The sequence below is a fragment of the Bos javanicus genome, chromosome 3 (assembly GCF_032452875.1).
Source record: "Bos javanicus breed banteng chromosome 3, ARS-OSU_banteng_1.0, whole genome shotgun sequence".
Lineage (NCBI taxonomy): Eukaryota > Metazoa > Chordata > Mammalia > Artiodactyla > Bovidae > Bos > Bos javanicus.
The window spans coordinates 43,404,575-43,424,817 of NC_083870.1; the positions used below are offsets into that span (position 1 = coordinate 43,404,575).

General features: G+C 37.9%; 1 protein-coding gene across 4 annotated transcripts in view; it reads left to right on the forward strand.

Moving 5' to 3' along the window:
* The window catches only part of DBT (dihydrolipoamide branched chain transacylase E2), a 40,535-nt gene that overhangs the window by 13,975 nt on the left and 6,317 nt on the right, over positions 1–20,243 (forward strand). For all 4 annotated transcript variants that reach the window (XM_061411058.1, XM_061411059.1, XM_061411061.1 and 1 more), the window contains 4 exons: positions 7,188–7,309; positions 10,111–10,327; positions 14,778–14,944; positions 18,796–18,873. In XM_061411058.1, the coding sequence (XP_061267042.1) occupies positions 7,188–7,309; positions 10,111–10,327; positions 14,778–14,944; positions 18,796–18,873 (584 nt within the window). The remainder of the gene's footprint in view (positions 1–7,187; positions 7,310–10,110; positions 10,328–14,777; positions 14,945–18,795; positions 18,874–20,243) is intronic.

The window sequence follows — 20,243 nt, forward strand, 5'->3', positions numbered from 1 at the left end:
AGCAAAGAAACTAGCACTCAGAAGCAGCAGCAGCCATGGAACTTATAATCATTAGGTGTTCTGACAAAAGGGAATTCATTATGAGAATGTTATAGGAAAATTAAAGCTGTGCGCTGTCGCTATGCTAACAAATAGCTGACCCTCTACATCAGAAGTTCCGTTTGGCATTGGTGTGATATACCAAGGTTTTGTCATCTAGGAAGCTTTGATGTGGAGGAGGGGCAGGGGGGACCATAATTCTGTGATGCAAACCTAAGCCAGCAATCTCTCTGGAAGTGCTGAGATGAAGCCCTTTCAATATAGTGAAGTTGGGAAGTTTAGAAGGAGTCTGAACTACAGTGGTTGGCTGACTCTTAGTCCTTCAGTCTGTACAATAATATAACTAATGTCATAGGCACACTTCACAGTTTATAAAATGTTTCACGCTTAATGTTTTATTTGTTCTTATTCATGAGGTAATCCAGTTTAAGAAGTTCAGTGTTGGGTGATTTGCCCATGGCAGTCATAAAGCCAAATTTAGAATTCAGATGTCCTGAGTTTTTGTCCAGAATATTTTTCACTATAACATGTTGCATCCAAAACTTCTTGAAGCTTTCTTATTATTTATTTGACTTCTAATTATTAATAGTGGTGACCATTTCAAGGTGGTTGCTGTGTGTTCTTTTAACACGACCCTGTTAATTTTCAAAAACTTCCATGCTTTTGGCATCATCTTGTACTTTTCCTGCCTAGACCTGGAATCATCTCTTCCTTTAGGAGCTCTTGTTCTTTTAATGTGCAATGCATAAAAGACCCTGATCTGGGTTCTAGGGGTGTTTCCTTTTGTCTTGATTTCAGATTTCTATTGAAAGGCACGATTTAGGAATATTAAAAACAAGAAAGACTTTATTTTTAAAAATTACCTGAAATAGGGGCTTCCCTGTTGTCTCAGCGGTAAAGAATCCTCCTGCCAATGCAGGAGACACGGATTCAATCCCTGATCTGGGAAGATCCCACATGCTGCGGAGCAACTAGCCTCATGCACCACAACTGTTGAGCCTGTGCTCAGCAACAAGAGAAGCCCCTGCAATGAGAAACCCGCACACCGCAACTAGAGAGTAGCTCCTGGTTGCTGCAACTAGAGAAAAGCCTGCATAGCAGTGAAGACCCAACACAGCCAGAAATAAGCAAATAATTTTTTTAATTAGCTGAAATAAGTACAGAATTATTTTGATGTGTCAACAAGATAATAGATATAGGTGTTTTTTTTTAATCATTCAGTTAAGACCTTAAAAGGAAAGAATTATATTCTTGATATAAACTGAAACAAGCAAAGATGCTAAACATTACTGTGGATGTCAGTAAGTTACAATAACCAATCAGGTGCTGTAGACCAGGTTAGGTATCTATCTCGGCCATTCACAAAAGCAGATTATAGTAGTCTCTTGGTATTTGCAAAGGATTGGTTCAAGACACATACGCACACAAACGGATACCAAAACCTGCAGATGCCCATCTCCCTTATATGAAATACTATAGTATTTGCATATAGCCTATATTTTAAATCATCTCTAGATTACTTGTAATGCCTAATACAGTGTAAATACTATGTAAATAGTTGCTGGCATTCAGCAAATTCAGATTTGCTGTTTGGAACTGTCTGGAATTTTTTTCTGTATATTTTCAATCAACAGTTGGTTGAATCCATGAATCTAGAGCCTGTGGATTCCCAGGGATGACTGTGTATGAACAAGTGAGCAATTGGGATTTGAGGGGGATTTTATTGTTTGCTTTTATTTTTAAAGCTTCTTTTGGTATCCCCAGTGAAATCCAACTTAGTAAGTCTTGATATAGCAAATTATAAAATCAAAAACTTTTTCAGGCGAGGGGTATGTTTTTCTAAATAACTTTTTTACAGAAATTAATTTCCTGTATGACATGGATGAATCTTGAAAAATTATTCTGAGTCAAAGAAACCAGAAATAAAAAGAACATGCTATATGATTCTATGTATATTAATTTAGTTTTTAATTGGAGTATAATTGCTTTACAATGTTGTGTTAGTTTCTGCTATACCATGAAGTAAATTAGCTATATGTGGACATATATCCCCTCCCACCCATCCCTCCACCCCCATCCTTCCCCTTTAGGTCATCATCACAGATTACCAAGCTGAGTTCCTTGTGCCATATAGTAGCTTCGCACTGGCTAGCTATTTTACACAGGGTAGTGTATACATATATCAATAGTAGCTTCTGGATTCATCTGTCCTTCTCCTTCCTCCCCTGTGTCCACAAGTCTGTTCTCTACGTCTGCATCTAGATTCCTGCCCTGCAAATAGGTTCATCAGTACCATTTTTCTAGATTCCATACGTATGCATTAACATATGGTATTTATTTTTCTCTTTCTGACCTATTCACTCTGTATGACAAACTGTAGGTTCATCCACATCACTACGAATTACCCAAGTTTGATCCTTTTTATGACTGAATAATATTATTCCATTATATATATGTACCACATCTTGTTTATCCATTCATCTGTTGATAGACATTTAGGCTGCTTCCATGTCCAGGCTGTTGTAAATAGTGTTGCAATGAATGCTGGGAGACGTGTGTCTTTTTGAATTATGGTATATGCCCAGTAGTGGGATTTCCGGGTCATATGGTAGTTTTAATTTTAATTAATAAGAAACCTCCATATTGTTCTCCATAGTGATTATATCAATTTACATTCCCACCAACAACGCAAGAGGATTCTCTTTTCTCCACATCCTCTCCAGCATTTATTGTTTATAGATTTTTTTGATGATGGCCATTCTAACCGGTATGAGGTGATATCTTGTTGTAGTTTTGATTTGCATTTCTCTAATAACGAGTGATGTTGAGCATCTTTACATGTGTTTGTTGGCCATCTGTGTGTCTTTGGAGAAATATCTGTTTAGGTCTTTCTGCCCATTTCTTGATTGGGTTGTTTTTTTATATTGAGCTGCATGAGTTGCTTATATATTTTGGAGATTAATAAAATTTTAGAAAATCCAGACTAATCTATAATGACAGCAAACCAATTAGTGGTTGCCTGCTGATAGAGTAGGGAGGCGGGAAGGTTTGAGAAGGAAGAATTACTAAGGAATACAAGGAAACTCTGAGGGGTGATAGATACATCCAGTGACTTGATTGCAGTGATGGTTATGGATATATATGTATTTCAACACTCAACAAATTTTATATTTTTTGTATGTGCAATGTGTTATTTATAAAAACTTAACAGGATTGGATAGATTGCAAGAGTAAAAATTATCTGGTAATTTTCCTTATAGAAAAATGATCATTGCTAACTATTTCATTTGCTATTCATAGTGCATTCTGAGTAATTGTCTTGCATGCTAGTTTTATTTTCTGTGTGTACCTTTTTGCTTTTATATTTATATTTTTTATAATTTGTATTAAATCTTTTATTGTAAGAATAACTATGAAGCATAATCCTGTATATCAAATAAGCGAGCCTATAGAATAGTGGATTGTTTTTTAAGAAATTTATATATGCCTCTTTTTAAATTATGGAAATAGAAAAGGTTTCTAAATATCTCATGTACCTTGTCTTAAACAAGAATTTATAGTAAGGTATTCATTCCCTAGTGGTCCAATGGCTAACACTTCATGCTCCCAATGCAGGGGGCCCAAGTTTACTCCCTGTTTGGGGAACTAGATCCCACATGCCACAGCTAGAACCCAGCACAGCCAAAAAAAAAAAAAAATTATAGTAATACTGAATTTGTTTGTATTATTCCTTGTTCTAGTGCCGAGAAAACCAGTTATACTATGAGTAAGAAAATTACCTAATGAAAAGTTTTTTAGGAGTATAACATCTATTTTGTACATTTTTCAAGTAAAGAAAATAATTGCATCTAGAGTGCAAGGGATCAAGAGTAGAAATCTTAGTAGTAATATTGGACACAAAATCCTGTCTTAATGCTTGTTTAAATAATATTCTATGGTACTATCTTTTGTAACATGGTGTTTCAACCTGCTTTTTAAGATTGGGGTATCATGATAATTTTGATAAGGAAAAATGTATTTGTGACCTCCAAGTCCTATTTATGAGTGCTTTGGCTGTAGACAGACCTCTGCTTGAAGAGACCTCACCAGACTCACTTATGCCAACTTGTATCTGTGATATTTAAAAAGCATATACTCTTTACAATTACAAATTGATGATTTAGTTACTTAATATTATCAAGATTATATCAAAGCTGATTCATGCCTCAGTGTGCTGTCTACTATAAACTCAATTTTTAGACTATTGCTGTGAGTTCTCCTTATAGCTAACTTGACTTTCTCTAACCTCTATTTTAAAAGGTAAGATTACTCCTCACTTCTCTAAACAACTAAAACATTTTGAACCCAAACTTTCAAAACAATTCATTTAATGGGACTCATTAGTTTTATTTTTTAAAATCCTATGTATTTTGCTCTTTCTTAAAGCAGTGGCAACCCCACTCCAGTACTCTTGCCTGGAAAATCCCATGGACGGAGGAGCCTGGTAGGCTGCAGTCCGTGGGGTCGCTAAGAGTTGGACACAACTGAGCAACTTCAGTTTACTTCTTCACTTCTGCCATTATATTGCATTCACCCTTTAACTTGAACATCTATCATTGATTGAATGCTTTCTCTGTGCTTATGTGCTATATTTATGTAAACTCATTAAATCATACAGATCATTATCCACAGTTGACACATGCAACATTGAGATACATGGAGGTTTAAGTTGCCCATGGCCACATGGCTGGTAATTGGTAGAGCTATGATTTGATCCCAACTCTGTTTAATTCTAAAACCCATGTTCCAAACCACTTTATTACACTGAAAATTGTTTGCAGAGATGGAATATCAGTTCCATTCTGCACCTAGAACACTGGCACTACATTTCTAACAATGTGTCTGTTCGTACATTCTGCGGTAACAACACGTTAGGTGTCGTATAGAGTTTATAGTATTAAAGATGTTTGCCAGGACAATACAGTGTTTAAAAGTAAAAGAGTAGGAGGGAAGGAAGCCTCTTAAGGGAGAGTAAACCATTTTTAGGAAAGATAAATGGGCTCTTCGTGGAAAATGTGGGAGGTGTGATAGTTTGATCATGGTTGGATGGCATCACTGACTCGATGGACATGAGTTTGAGTAAACTCCAGGAGTTGGTGATGGACAAGGAAGCCCGGTGTGCTGCAGTCCATGGGGCCGCAAAGAGCAAGACACAGCTGACCGACTGGACTGACTGACTGATGATAGTTTGTGACAAAAGTTTGTCTGTCTGTGTTACGAATTACCCACTCCAGTATTCACGCCTGGAAAATCCCATGGACTGAGGAGCCTGGTGGGCTACAGCCCATGGGGTCGCAAAGAGTCGGACATGACTGCACCACTTCACTTCACTTCACTTCACTTCTGTGATAAGAGTCAATCTTCTCTAGAACTCAGACTGTCTTCTGGGGAGGGAGCTTATGGCACTTGAGTTCCTTTTGGATGTCTTCAGGTAAATGAGAGTTCAGTTAACCTCTCCTTGCGTTTGATGTTTTCCAATTGCATGCAGCTCAAAATAATCAGTACACCAGAGTGGCATATTTTGGGGCAGTATGTCCTGAACTCCAACCGTCACATTTTCTACTACCCTTCACGTTCAATACAAAGCTTTTGTTTGTTTCTTTTTTCTCTTCCTTACCCATATGGGGAACTTTGAGAGCTCCACTGGGCCAGTTCATAGATTAGTGAGGGGGGTGAATGAATAGAATGTCTTTCCACAGTTGCAGCAGTGGAAATTTATTTGCTTAGAATTTAATGTCAAAGATAACTCAGTTGCCTGCTGATGTTCAGAGACTGTCTCTAATTTCCTTATTCCCACAGAGATTCTGCTGTACTCAGTATTGATTTGCTAGCATCCAACCTTGACAATTAAATGCTCTCAGAAGCTTTTTTGGTTGCAAAAATGAATGCTAATAGCCCAAGATTATTTTTCTTATATCACTACTCTAGAGTTAGAGAATAAAACTACCAAATTAGTATGAGCAGAGAACAAAACTACCAAATTAGTATTAGCCATGAAAATAAAACCTTCCAAGCATTCTTTGTTGCATTCAAAGCAGAGAAAAAAATTTAAATGCTGAATTATCTTAGGAAAGCATTTAAGATTCTCACAGATTTTACATGATTCATGTAATTTACCTCACATTTGATTCTTAATTCATGCTATATATACATATGTTTGTATATATACAAATGTATATATAGTGTACATATATATGAATGTGAGAAATTTATTAAGAAAATGTTTACATGTTTTAAAATTTATGAAAGAAACTCATTTTTTAACTTGTAGCTGCTACATAATTTTAACAGAAGTGATGTAAGTAGAAGATAATCATAATCATTAAACAGTACCTGGTACTAGTACACCCCTCTCACTCACTCTAGTACCCTTATTTGTTTTTCTATTTTAAAGTTGTGCTTTTCCATTCTGAAGTAGCTCATCTATCATACTTTTTGACTATATATTTTAAATGAAATTTATTTGTATATTATAAGACACTAAGCTCCAAAATCACTGCAGATGGTGACTGCAGCCGTGAAATTAAAAGATGCTTGCTCTTTATAAGAAAAGCTATGACAAACCTAAACAGCATATTAAAAAGCAGAGATGTCGCTTTGCCGACAAAGGTCTGTCTAGTCAAAGCCATGGTTTTTCCAGTAGTCATGTATGGATGTGAGAGATGGACCATAAAGAAGGCTGAGTGCTCAAGAATTGATGCTTTTTAACCGTGGTGTTGGAGAAGACTCTTGAGAGTCCCTTGGACTGCAAGGAGATCCAACTAGTCAATAAGGAAATCAATCCTGAACGTTCATTGGAAGGACTGATGCTAAAGCTGAAGCTCTAATACTTTGGCTTCCTGACATGAAGAACTGACTCATTGGAAAAGACCCTGAAGTTCGGAAAGATTGAGGACAAAAGGAGAAGGGGGCAACAGAGGATGAGATGTTGAATGGCATCACTGACTTGATGGACATGAGTTTGAGCAAACTCAGGGAGATAGTGAAGGACATGCTGGCATGCTGCAGTCCATGGGGTTGCAAAGGGTCGGACACAACTTAAGGACTGAACAACAAGCTTGTTGTTTTAATATTTTCTACTAAACAGTAATATTTTACCTTGTTTCCAGATTCAGAAGAAGATGTTGTTGAAACCCCTGCTGTGTCCCATGATGAACACACACACCAAGAGATAAAGGGCCAGAAAACACTGGCGACTCCTGCAGTTCGTCGCCTTGCAATGGAAAACAATGTAAGTTTTCTTAATATTTAAGTGTGAGATCACATAGAAGGTCTCCATGTGTATCTATGAAGAACTGCCCAGATATTGCATAATGAGTTGGTTCAAGTTGGGATTAAAGAAAACACAGCTCAAGTTACTAAAAGGTTAGTCTTTATGAGAAATGAGAAGAAAATTGTGAACTTATTATTCATATTAAGTAAGAAGTGTGGGTTTTTTGTTTTTTCTGAGAGCCTAATAAAAGTCAGGGCTACTGATTATTGAATAGTTATAAATACTAGAGTCATAGATCAGATACCCTAGAAGCATAGCTTGAGACAGGGGTTTGGGAACATGTGATTGATTAATTGAAAGAGTGATCATCTTTACTAGGAAGAAAGGAAGCAGTGCAGGGAAGGGATGGGAAATGGTCCAGGCACGGTTATGGTTTCAAGGGTCTGCTGGATCCCAGGGAGATGGAAAACACCATAGTATTGACTTCAGTCATGGAGGCTGGTCTTTTGTGTTTCCTCTTACTTGCCAGTCACTGATGCTTAATCTTCAAAGCAAGATGGCTCTTAGGCATTGTGCTAATAATTCATATGTCATCTTGTTTTTAATCTTCACAACTCTGTGAAATAACAGACTTTTATAAGACTTGGAGAGGTCAAATAACTGGTCCAAGGTCACATAGCTAACACAATAGTAGAACTAGGATTCCAAAGTGAATCTCCATGACTCTAAAACCAGTGCTCTCAATTATTAATACTGCCTCAACAATGGTTGCCTCTATCGTTTGAGCACTTCTTAGCCAGATGCCATACATAACGTTACAACTAATCCTCACAGCATCCCTGCAAGCTGGTTTGGATTATCCTCTCTCTGATGAGATGAGAAAGGGAAGAGAAGTTGATTGGGTTGCCTACAATCAAATAAATAGCTCAACTGGGGATGTGAGCACAGATCTTTCTGGTCCCAAAGCCTGAGTTCTTTCCACTATGCCCCACAGTGCAGGGTTTTTGTCTCTTTTTGAGAGAAGTAGTTTAGTTACAGTGGGAAAAAATGTCTACATTTTGGGAATATGTAGTAAGAGTCATTAAAATGTTCATATCTCTTCAGCTAGTTATCCTACCACTGGGGAAGGTCATCTAGGATATATTCTTCCAAGTGTTCTGTATAGCCAGAAACTAGAAGGCACATATGTGGTCAAAATCAGGGAAATGCTTAGGAAAATTATGTTCTCTACCTTTAATGAAAATTTATTAGCCATTAAATGTGTTGAGATATGAAGATGATTTGTTGAAATAGAGAAATAGAAATAGTATTATGGAATACTAGATTGTTAAGGTATTAGATGAAATAATGATCTTCTATATTGCTTTGAAAGCCATAAACATTTTACCATTTTAAAAAATTATATAGAAGGACTACCTATAGAAATGTATGATGTTGCTTTCCTGTGTCTTTCTAAAGATATATATATATATATATATAATTAGGGCATTTGTATAATTACTAGAAATTATATAGCAGATTTATTATTACAAAACAACTCTTCTCCCCCCCGCCTTTTTTTGACATTGGCATATTAATAAATAGAGTTTAAAACCAGTGGCACTCAGAGTTTGTAATTACCTAAAAATTATTTAAATTCTTAGTTTACTTGTTATAAACTAAATGTTTGATGTGATAAAGTCCTTTATTCTTTTGAAATCATTCTTAGAGAAACACTAATATAAATAAAGCAGGACGTAGCCTTGAGAGATTAATATACACTATGCAGGAGGGTATCATCCAAGCTTATATGTCTTTTTATGTAGAATTCAATTTAGTGAAAATATTTTATCTCTGTAACCAAACATAGGAAGTGATTAAATAAAGCCAGATCATAAATGTTTCCAAAAAGTATCATGAGTAACTAGTAGAAAGTGGAATTACATCATCTATTGTTTATTCTGTGGAATACCTTAATAAAACTTAGGTGTTGATCCTTAACTTGGGCTGAGGAAGTCACATTCCAAATATGCCTCAATAAAGTTCATTTCAGTGTTTTGTACTGATCTTTCTAAAAGAACCATCAGGAAAAAACTAATTGACAGACGTTTTTGTTTTAAATTAAACTTTTTATTTTATATTGGAGTATGGCCAATTAATGATGTTATGGTAGATATAGGTGGACAGCAGAGAGTCAGCCACACATATACATGTATTCATTCTCCCCCAAACTCCCTCCCATCTAGGCTTCCACATATCATTGAGCAGAGTTCTCTGAGCTATGTATTAGGTCTTCGTTGATTATCCATTTTAAATATAGCAGAGTGTAGCTGTTACAGAGAGCTTTTATTGGATGATTATTTTAGTCATTGTGTGTATACTGGTAGCCAGGGTCAGAAACATTGGTCTGCATTTGTTACAGTGTTTAACTCTCCTTTAAACGCTCAGTTCTTCTTATGTAGTCATCAGGAAAAGGAAAAAAAAAAATCCAATAAGAATTATGCAAGACATTTAGAAATAGTTGTTTAAAAATATATTTTCAAAAGTAGCTATATACAATGTAGATATTACATTGTTACTACATGGGTAAATGAACAGTATGTAGAAAAGTAACAAATGACCAGTGTAGCTGTAGTTTCTAGTATTCTATTGAGATGATGAAAATGTTATAGTTTATAGTGTTCTGTTAGGATAAAGAAAGTGTTATTTCCTTATATTAATTTATTGGTCAGAGATACTTTACCTTCAGCTCATTTAATTCCACTTAGAGACCACATGATGGATTTATTCATTTTTAGGTAGTTTTATTTTTAGCATTAAAAAGGTATCCTTTTTTTTAGATTAAGCTGAGTGAAGTTATTGGCTCAGGAAAAGATGGCAGAATACTTAAAGAAGATATTCTCAACTATCTGGAAAAGCAAACAGGAGCTATACTTCCTCCTTCACCAAAAGCTGAAATTATGCCACCTCCACCAAAACCAAAAGACAGAACTATTCCTATTCCAATATCAAAGCCTCCAGTGTTCATAGGCAAAGACAGAACCGAACCCGTGAAAGGTAATAATAACAGTAATGTAAAGGAATAGTGCCATTTATTTGGGGGGAAGTTGCTTCAGCATTATGAAATTATCATTTTTCTAGGAAAAGCTTTAATATATACTGATAATTTTTGAGGAGTAATATGTTAGCAGGTTTCTTAGCATATAAACTTGTCTACAGATAATTTCTATGTTTCAAGACTTGCTCAGTTCAGCTCAGTCGCACGGTAGTGTGCAACTCTTTGCAACCCCATGGACTGCAGCATGTGCCAGGCTTCCCGATCCATCACCAACTGCTGGAGCTTGCTCAAACTCATGATCATTGAATTGGTGACGCCATCCAACCATCTCATCCTCTGTCGTCCCATTCTCCTCCTGCCTTCAATCTTTCCCAGCATCAGGGTCTTTTCAAATGAGTCAGTTCTTCGCATCAGGTGCCCAAAGTGTTGAGCTTCAGCATCAGTCCTTCCAATGAATATTCAGGACTGATTTCCTTTAGGAATGACTGGTTTGATCTCCTTTCAGTCCAAAGGACTCTCAAGAGTCTTCTCCAACACCACAGTTCAAAAGCATCAATTCTTCGGTGCTCAGCTTTCTTTATAGTCCAACTCTCACATCCATACATGACTACTGGAAAAACCATAGCTTTGACGAGACAGACCTTTGTTGGCAAAGTAATATCTCTGCTTTTTAATATGCTGTTTAGGTTGGTCATAGCTTTTCTTTCAAGGTGCAAGCTTCTTTTAATTTCATGGCTGCAGTCACCATCTGCAATGATTTTGGAGATAATTTTTCTATTTGAAGACTTGTTAAGGGTATTTTAAATATTTATTATTTTTTGTTAGATTTCAAAACAAGTACTTCTGATTTATGTACAAACTCTTAGGATGATTAACTTCCAGAAGTGACTTTGCAAGAAAGCCATTGTGTAAATACGTGGCTTGCATCCTTTTGAATTTTTTATACACTACAGCTTGGAAAGCAGTTACCTATTCTACTGGGCTTTCCAGGTGGTGCTACTGGTAAAGAATCTGCCAGTGCAGGAGACATAAGAGACACAGGCTCAATCCCTGGGTAGGGAAGATCCCCTGGAGGAGGGAATGGCAACACACTCCAGCATTCTTGCCTGGAAAATCCCATGAACAGAGGAGCCTGGCAGTCTACCGTCCATAGAATTGCAAAGAGTCAGACGTGACTGAAGTGACTTAGCAACACTCACCTATTATATATTACACTTGACACTGGTGTTGTGCTACAGTCCACGCTTCAGCATTGAAATTAGTGGCTTTCAAGCTATGTAATATATGTAATGAAGATGGTAGGTCCAAGAGAAAGAGTTTAATTGAGAGTACCCCATGAACAGTATGAAAAGGCAAAATGATAGGATTCTGAAAGAGGAACTCCCCAGGTCGGTAAGTGCCTAATATGCTACTGGAGATCAGTGGAGAAATAACTCCAGAAAGAATGACGGGATGGAGCCAAAGCAAAAACAATACCCAGTTGTGGATGTGACTGGTGATAGAAGCAAGGTCCAACGCTGTAAAAAGTAATATTGCATAGGAACCTGGAATGTTAGGTCCATGAATCAAGGCAAATTGGAAATGGTCAAATAGGAGATGGCAAGAGTGAACGTCAACATTCTAGGAATCAGCAAACTAAAATGAACTGGAATGGATGAATTTAACTCAGATGACCATTATATCTACTACTGCGGGCAGGAATCCTTTAGAAGAAATGGAGTGGCCATCATGGTCAATAAGAGTCTGAAATGCAGTACTTGGATGCAATCTCAAAAATGACAGAATGATTTCTGTTCGTTTCCAAGGCAAACCATGCAATATCACGGTAATCCAAACCTATGCCCAAACCAGTAACGCTGAAGAAGCTGAAGTTGAACAGTTCTATGAAGACCTACAAGACCTTTTAGAACTAACACCCAAAAAAGATGTCCTTTTCATTATAGGGGACTGGAATGCAAAAGTAAGAAGTCAAGAAACACCTGGAATAACAGGCAAATTTGGCCTTGGAATATGGAATGAAGCAGGGCAAAGACTAATAGAATTTTGCCAAGACAACACACTGGTCATAGCAAACACCCTCTTCCAACAACACAAGAGAAGACTCTACACCTGGACATCACCAGATGGTCAACACCGAAATCAGATTGATTATATTCTTTGCAGTCAAAGATGGAGAAGCTCTATACAGTCAGCAAAAACAAGACCGGGAGCTGACTGTGGCTCAGATCATGAACTCCTTATTGCCAAATTCGGACTTAAATTGAAGAAAGTAGGGAAACCCACTAGACCATTCAGGTATGACCTAAATCAAATCCCTTATGGTCATACAGTGGAAGTGAGAAATAGATTTAAGGGACTAGATCTGATAGACAGAGTGCCTGATGAACTATGGACAGAGGTTCATGACATTGTACAGGAGACAGGGATCAAGACCATTCCAAAGGAAAAGAAATGGAAAAAAGCAAAATGGCTGTCTGGGGAGGCCTTACAAATAACTGTGAATAGAAGATAAGTGAAAAGCAAAGGAGAAAAGAAAAGATACAAGCATCTGAATGCAGAGTTCCAAAGAATAGCAAGAAGAGATAAGAAAGCCTTCCTCAGCAATCAGTGCAAAGAAATAGAGGAAAACAACAGAATGGGAAAGACTAGAGATCTCTTCAAGAAAATCAGAGATACCAAGGGAACATTTCATGCAAAGATGGGCTCAATAAAGGACAGAAATAGGATGGACCTAACAGAAGCAGAAGATATTAAGACGAGGTAGCAAGAATACACAGAAGAACTGTACCAAAAAGATCTTCACGACCAAGATAATCATGATGGTGTGATCACTCACCTAGAGCCAGACATCCTGGAATGTGAAGTCAAGTGGGCCTTGGAAAAAAGCATCACTATGAACAAAGCTAGTGGATGTGATAAAATTCCAGTTGAGCTATTTCAAATCCTGAAAGATGATGCTGTGAAAGTGCTGCACTCAATATGCCAGCAAATTTGGAAAACTCAGCACTGGCCACAGGACTAGAAAAGGTCAGTTTTCATTCCAATCCCAAAGAAAGGCAATGCCAAAAAATGCTCAAACTACTGCACAATTGTACTCATCTCACATGCTAGTAAAGTAATGCTCAAAAGTCTCCAAGCCAGGCTTCAGCAATACGTGAATCTTGAACTTCCAGATGTTCAAGCTGGTTTTAGAAAAGGCGGAGGAACCAGAGATCAAATTGCCAACATCCGCTGGATCATTGAAAAAGCAAGAGAGTTCCAGAAAAACATCTATTTCTGCTTTATTGACTATGCCAAAGCCTTTGACTGTGTGGATCACAATGAAGTGTGGAAAATTCTGAAAGAGATAGGAATACCAGACCATCTGACCGGCCTCTTGAGAAACCTATATGCAGGTCAGAAAGCAACAGTTAGAACTTGACATGGAACAACAGACTGGTTCCAAATAGGAAAATGAGTACGTCAAGGCTGTATATTGTCACCCTGCTTATTTAACTTCTATGCAGAGTACATCATGAGAAACGCTGGGCTGGAAGAAGCACAAGCTGGAATCAAGATTGCCGGGACAAATATCAATCACCTCAGATATGCAGATGACACCACCCTTATGGCAGAAAGTGAAAAGGAACTCAAAAGCCTCTTGATGAAAGTGAAAGGGGAGAGTGAAAAAGTTGGCTTAAAGCTCAACATTCAGAAAACGAAGATCATGGCATCTGGTCCCATCACTTCATGGGAAATAGATGGCTAAACAGTGTCAGACTTTATTTTTGGGGGCTCGAAAATCTCTGCAGATGGTGAATGCAGCCATTAAATTAAAGGATGCTTACTCCTGGGAAGGAAAGTTACGACCAACCTAGACAGCATATTAAAAAGCAGAGACATTACTTTGCCAACAAAGGTCCATCTAGTCAAGGCTATGGTTTTTCCTATGATCATGTATGGGTGTTAGAGTTGCACTGTGAAGAAAGCTGAGCACCAAAAAATTGATGCTTTTGAACTGTGGTGTTGGAGAAGACTCTGGAGAGTCCCTTGGACTGCAAGGAGATCCAACCAGTCCATTCTAAAGGAGATCAGCCCTGGGATTTCTTTGGAAGGAATGATGCTAAAGCTGAAACTCCAATACCTTGGCCACCTCATGCGAAGAGCTGACTCATTGGAAAAAACTGATGCTGGGAGGGATTTAGGGCAGGAGGAGAAGGGGACGACAGAGGATGAGATGACTGGATGGCATTACCAACTCGATGGACATGCGTTTGAGTGAACTCCAGGAGCTGGTGATGGACAGGGAGGCCTAGCGCGCAGCGATTCATGGGGTTGCAAAGAGTCGGACATGACTGAGCGACTGAACTGAACTGACTGAACTGAAGTGACGTTAGAGAACCTTCTATTATAGTTGTTGAAGGGATCAAAGGTTTTAAGAATAAAGACAAATATGTATGTTTTTTCTAGGCTTTCACAAAGCAATGGTCAAGACCATGTCTGCAGCCCTGAAGATACCTCATTTTGGGTATTGTGATGAGGTTGACCTTACTGAACTGGTTAAGCTACGAGAAGAATTAAAACCCATTGCTTTTGCTCGTGGAATTAAACTTTCCTTTATGCCCTTCTTCTTAAAAGTAAGATTTCATTCATTTCAAGCAAGGCTTGAGTTAGACATATAAATTTTGTTTTGCAGATATCCAGTGTGTTAACTATGGGTTTGAATAAAAGTAATATTTCTCATGATATCACATAGTTAGAAAAATGTACAGATATACTCTCTTTGTTTCACAGAAGTTTATAAAATTGAAAATTTTTGTGTCAGATTTTTATCTACTTATCTCTTTGAACTAGGTTGGGATTGTCCTGCCAGGTAGGTAAAGCCTTTAATTCAGAAAGAATCATGACAGCAAAGTCCTGATTTGAACAAAGGTGAGACTCAGGATTGATTTTTCACTTTTCAAGGAACATATGAGTCTTCTAGGAATCATTTCTAGGACCTTGGGACCAATATAAAAAGAATAAGACCATCAGCTGAGCTTGCATAGCTCACTAACCACTATTCAGGAAGCAGCTGCCTTCTGCCTAACTCTGTACGAAGCATGCTATATATATGATCTCTTTTAACTATCAGAATAATGCTAATGTGTAAATAATTGCTATTCCCTCTTTCCGTTTAAGGAAACTGGCACTCAGAGAAGTTGACAAACTTGTCAAGGATTTATATAACAAGTGGAGAAGTTAAGTTTTCATTCTGGTCCATTTTTCTTAAAAAGTGTATACTGTTGTCTCTAACTCCAGTGCGGCTTCCCACAAGCTCTTGGCACACTCCACCAAGACTGTTCCCCCGTAAATCAAGTTACTGTATTATCCCCTGTTTCTTTTCAGTGGTTCCCTTTCAGGATTGCCTTCCGGATAGTTTGTAAATGCCTTATTGTGGCATAATAGAATATTTCTATGTGCATTTGCTGCCCACTTTTCATGTCCCCCGCCAGCCCCCTGCTATAGTCAGATTAAGCTATGTGTAGCTCCTGGAATATACAACTCTACCTGAAGTACTGCCTCCTCCTTTGATCAAATGTGTGTACATCGTAAACACCAAATTTTGTTCCAGTGTAGCTTCCTACAAAAGCTGGTGGTTATCATAGTCTGAATTAAACAAGCTTTTTGTTTCACATTGCAGCTTACCTCAGTGTACTGAAAGTATTTATCCTCAGTTGTCTCTTCACTGATGCTGGGTCTTATAAGACAGAAGCTGTTCTCCTGTATCTCCATCTTTTTAACAACTACCCTAACAAGGAAAGAGATGCTGTATAAACATGAGATGTAGTAGGGTCCGATAATGAGGGATCTAGACTATATTACAGCTCTGAGGGTCATCTGTAGAGGCACAGCAGTTGAAACTCATGGATGAAATCACTCAAATTATGTGCAAAGGAGAAGAAAAGAAGGCTCAGGGTTTTCCATCAGTGTTTAAGAGGTAGATAGAAGTTGAGTTGCCTAGGCGGTGGCAGAGGGTGAGTAGGGTCAGTGGTTTGATGATGGCAGAACCAAGAAGTCACTTAAAAGCCAAGTGTGTCTATTGCTGAATGACAAAGCACCCCCAGATTTGATGGTTTGAAACAGTTAGCCATTTATTATTGCTCATGGGTCTACAGTCTATTTCTCTGTAGTCTACAATCTACATTTATTCTTTCTCATGAGCACAGCCAGTCTGCTGATCTTGGCAGAGCCCACTCATATGTCTACAGACAGCTAGTAGGTTGGCCAAGGGACCAGCTGCTGTGGGATGACCTCAGTGAGCTTGACTCATTTCTCTTCCCATGTCTCTCCTATCTGCCCAGTATACCAGCCTACACATGGGCTCAGTACTGGCAGATGAAGAGAGGAAGCAGAATGTAAGCACTTTCCCCAAGCTGCACTGCACCTAGTTTGTTTTTAATTCACTGACCAAAGCGAGTCACATAACTTAGCTCAGAATCAGCTTGCAAGAGCACTGCCAAAGGATTTGTATACGGAGGCGTGCAAGACTGGGGCTTTTGATTCAGCCTCCCACACCAAGAGAGAAGAAAAGGTTAACCAGAACTTACTAAATAAAGGATTGCTGAGGTTGAATCTTGGTTGCTGTTAGTTGGGTTTGGGGAATGAAAGAAATTGAGGAAGAGGAGAACCTGAAAAAATATGTTAAGGCAGACAGGGCATAGATACAAATGATGGTTAAAGTATTGTTCAGGAGAAAAAATGACCTCATATCTGTGAACACATACCTTGTTTTTCCTTTTACAAAATTTGGATTATACTCAAAATAATTTATAAGCGAAGAAGAACTAAAGAGCCTCTTGATGAAAGTGAAAGAGGAGAGTGAAAAGTTGGTTTAAAACTCAACATTCAGAAAACTAAGATCATGGCATCTGGTCCCATCACTTCATGGCAAGTAGATGGGGAAATAAAACAGTGAGAGATTTTATTTTGGGGGGCTCCAGAATCACTGCAGATGATGACTGCAGCCATAAAATTAAAAGACACTTGCTCCTTGGAAGAAAAGCTATGACTAACCTAGACAGCATATTAAAAAGCAGAGACATTACTTTACCGACAAAGGTCTGTCTAGTCAAAGCTATGGTTTTTCCAGTAGTCGTGTATGGATGTGAGAGTTGGACTATAAAGAAAACTGAGCACCGAAGAATTGATGCTTTTGAACTGTAGTGTTGGAGAAGACTCTTGAGAGTCCCTTGGACTGCAAGGAAATCCAACCAGTCCATCCTAAAGGAAATCAGTCGTGCATATTCATTGAAAGGACTGATGCTGAAGCTGAAACTCCAATACTTTGGCCACCTGATGCAAAGAACCAGCTCATTGGAAAAGACCCTAATGCTGGGAAAGATTGAAGGCAGGAGGAGAAGGGGACGACAGAGGATAAGATGGTTGGATGGCATCACCAACGTGATGGACATGAGTTTGAACAAGTTCCAGGAGTTGGTGATGGACCGGGAAGCCTGGCGTGCTGCAGTCCATGGGGTCACAAAGAGTCGGACATGACTGAGTGACTGAACTGACTGAACTAAATGAATTTTTTTAAATAAAGAAGATTAAAGTTATCAAATCAAATGCTTTATAAAACTCCTTAACTTTCCAGTTCAGGGATATGACTTCTTTTTCTTTGTCAAGACCACCCACCCACAGACAAAAATAACACAACACAATGCATATAATGGACCGTTAATTGGACAAGATGAAGGTGGTGGGGGAAGGAATTCTTTTTACCGTCAATCTTAAGCATTTTTAGTTTTTTAGTTTTTAAACTGATTGCAAGGCATGACAACCAAATGCGATGTCTGACTTTATTATATCCCGAATGGGCAGAGAAGCGGCTATAGAGAACATTTTGGAGACAGGGAAATCTGAATATGGACAGAAGAGAACAAAGGAGAGAGATTAAAGCAGGGAAAGACAGAATGGGAAGACAGAAATGCCATCAGTTTGGGGAGACGAGCTCTAAAGTCAGTGATTGCATCAGCTCTGCCCTTTTCTTGGCCAGGGACACCAGCTACAACCCCAGCTTCTCGAATCCTCGTTACGTGTTCTTTCTACACAGGGAAATAATTAACTGCTTTTTGAGGTTTTAATTAACAATGTTTCTTTGAACTGCAGGTTTTCTTCTCATGGGAATCTTAACACTCGGAAAACACGAGAATTTAGACTTTTCTTTTGGTGTTTTGATCAATCTTCATAGTTATTTTGAAAATCTCCTTAGCATGTACAAGCTACCTTGACTACTTTTATCTTTTATTCTTAATTGATAAGGATAACCTAGTTCCACATTTCTGAACGATAAGTTAGGAGTAATATGCCTGGTACCCGTAGACTTGAGATTAAACTCAATTTACAGAAGAGTTCTCTCCCTCCATCTTTCACCTCTTAACACTTCAAATCTCCTATCCTTTCAGAGTCAGAAGTGTTAATGTTGCATTTTCTCCCTCTTAAACAGGCTGCTTCCTTGGGATTACTACAGTTTCCTATTCTTAATGCTTCTGTGGATGAAAACTGCCAGAACATAACATACAAGGTTGGCTATGTTTTGTGAAAATATTTTGTTTAAATAAAAGTGCAAATGTGCTTGTAGGTTAATAATTAACAACACTCTTCAGATATGCAGATTTCCATTTTTAACCCCTTTTGGTTTTCTGGTTAGAATATTAGAAATACACAGCTATGAGGCAGTGGGTTACATTTTTCACACTACACACACTCCCCTCAAACAGAAGAGAGCTTGAAGTGGAATTCCTGCAGTTTTAAAAAGCAAGACCAATTTAAACTTGCAAATTAATGAAAGTTTAAATTCCGTTGAGTGAACTCTTCTGTTTGAGGTCAAAGTTTATGAAGACTGAGAACTCTTTTGAGGATGTTGGCTCTTACTTATTATTCTTATTAGAAATATACAACCAAGAAGTGAGCTTTATATTCAGGGGGGCGGGGAGGAGGGGTTGAATCTAAAATCTTTCCATATGATTAATACAGTTTTCTCATTAACTATATACTTGCTGCAAATAATTCAAACCAAAAAATATTGATATTCACCTTCAGTCCCGTGACCCTAAGATAGCTGTTTATGCTGAGATGTATATCTATCTAGGATTTTATTTTTATACAGTTAAAAAAGATATGGAATTCTATATATAATATATATGTAATATTATAGTTTTTTAATTAAAATTTTCTTTTAACTATTTTCTTTTCCATATAATATATTTTAGACATCATTGTATGTCAATAAATACAGCTTTATCATCTGTTTAGCCAGTGACTTACTGACAAACATTTTGATCATGTGCAGTTTCTCCATCTTAGAAATAATCTGACTCAACATCTCTGTGCATCTCTACATACTTCAGCATTTATCCCCTTAGCACACATTTTTGTAAATGTTGGTACCTAATGTTAAATGTTCTCCCTGAAGTCTGTGCCAGCTTACACTTCCACTAATAATGTGTAAAAATAATCTGTTGCCCTAGTTTATCTTTTTCAAAAAAACCTTTTAAAATCATTTCTTTTAAGTCATCACTGGACTTCCCTGGTTGTCCAAGGGATAAGAATCCACCTAAAAACTAGATTGATGGTAATTTTTTAAAACTTTTCATTTATTTTTGAAAATCAATGAACCAGTGCGGGGGACATGGGTTCAATCCCTGATTCCATGCGCCACAGGGCAACCTAAGCCCGTGTATCACAACTATTGAGCTCACACTCCAGAGCCTGCTAGCAGCAACTACTGAAGCCCATGTGCCCTAGAGCCTGTGCTCTGCAAGAGAAGCCGCCACAATGAGAAGCCCATTCACCACTCCTGGAGAGTAGCTCCCATGCTCACTGCAACTAGAGAAAGCCTGCGTGTGCCAGTGAAGACCTAACACAGCCAAAAATGAATAAATAAAAATAAAT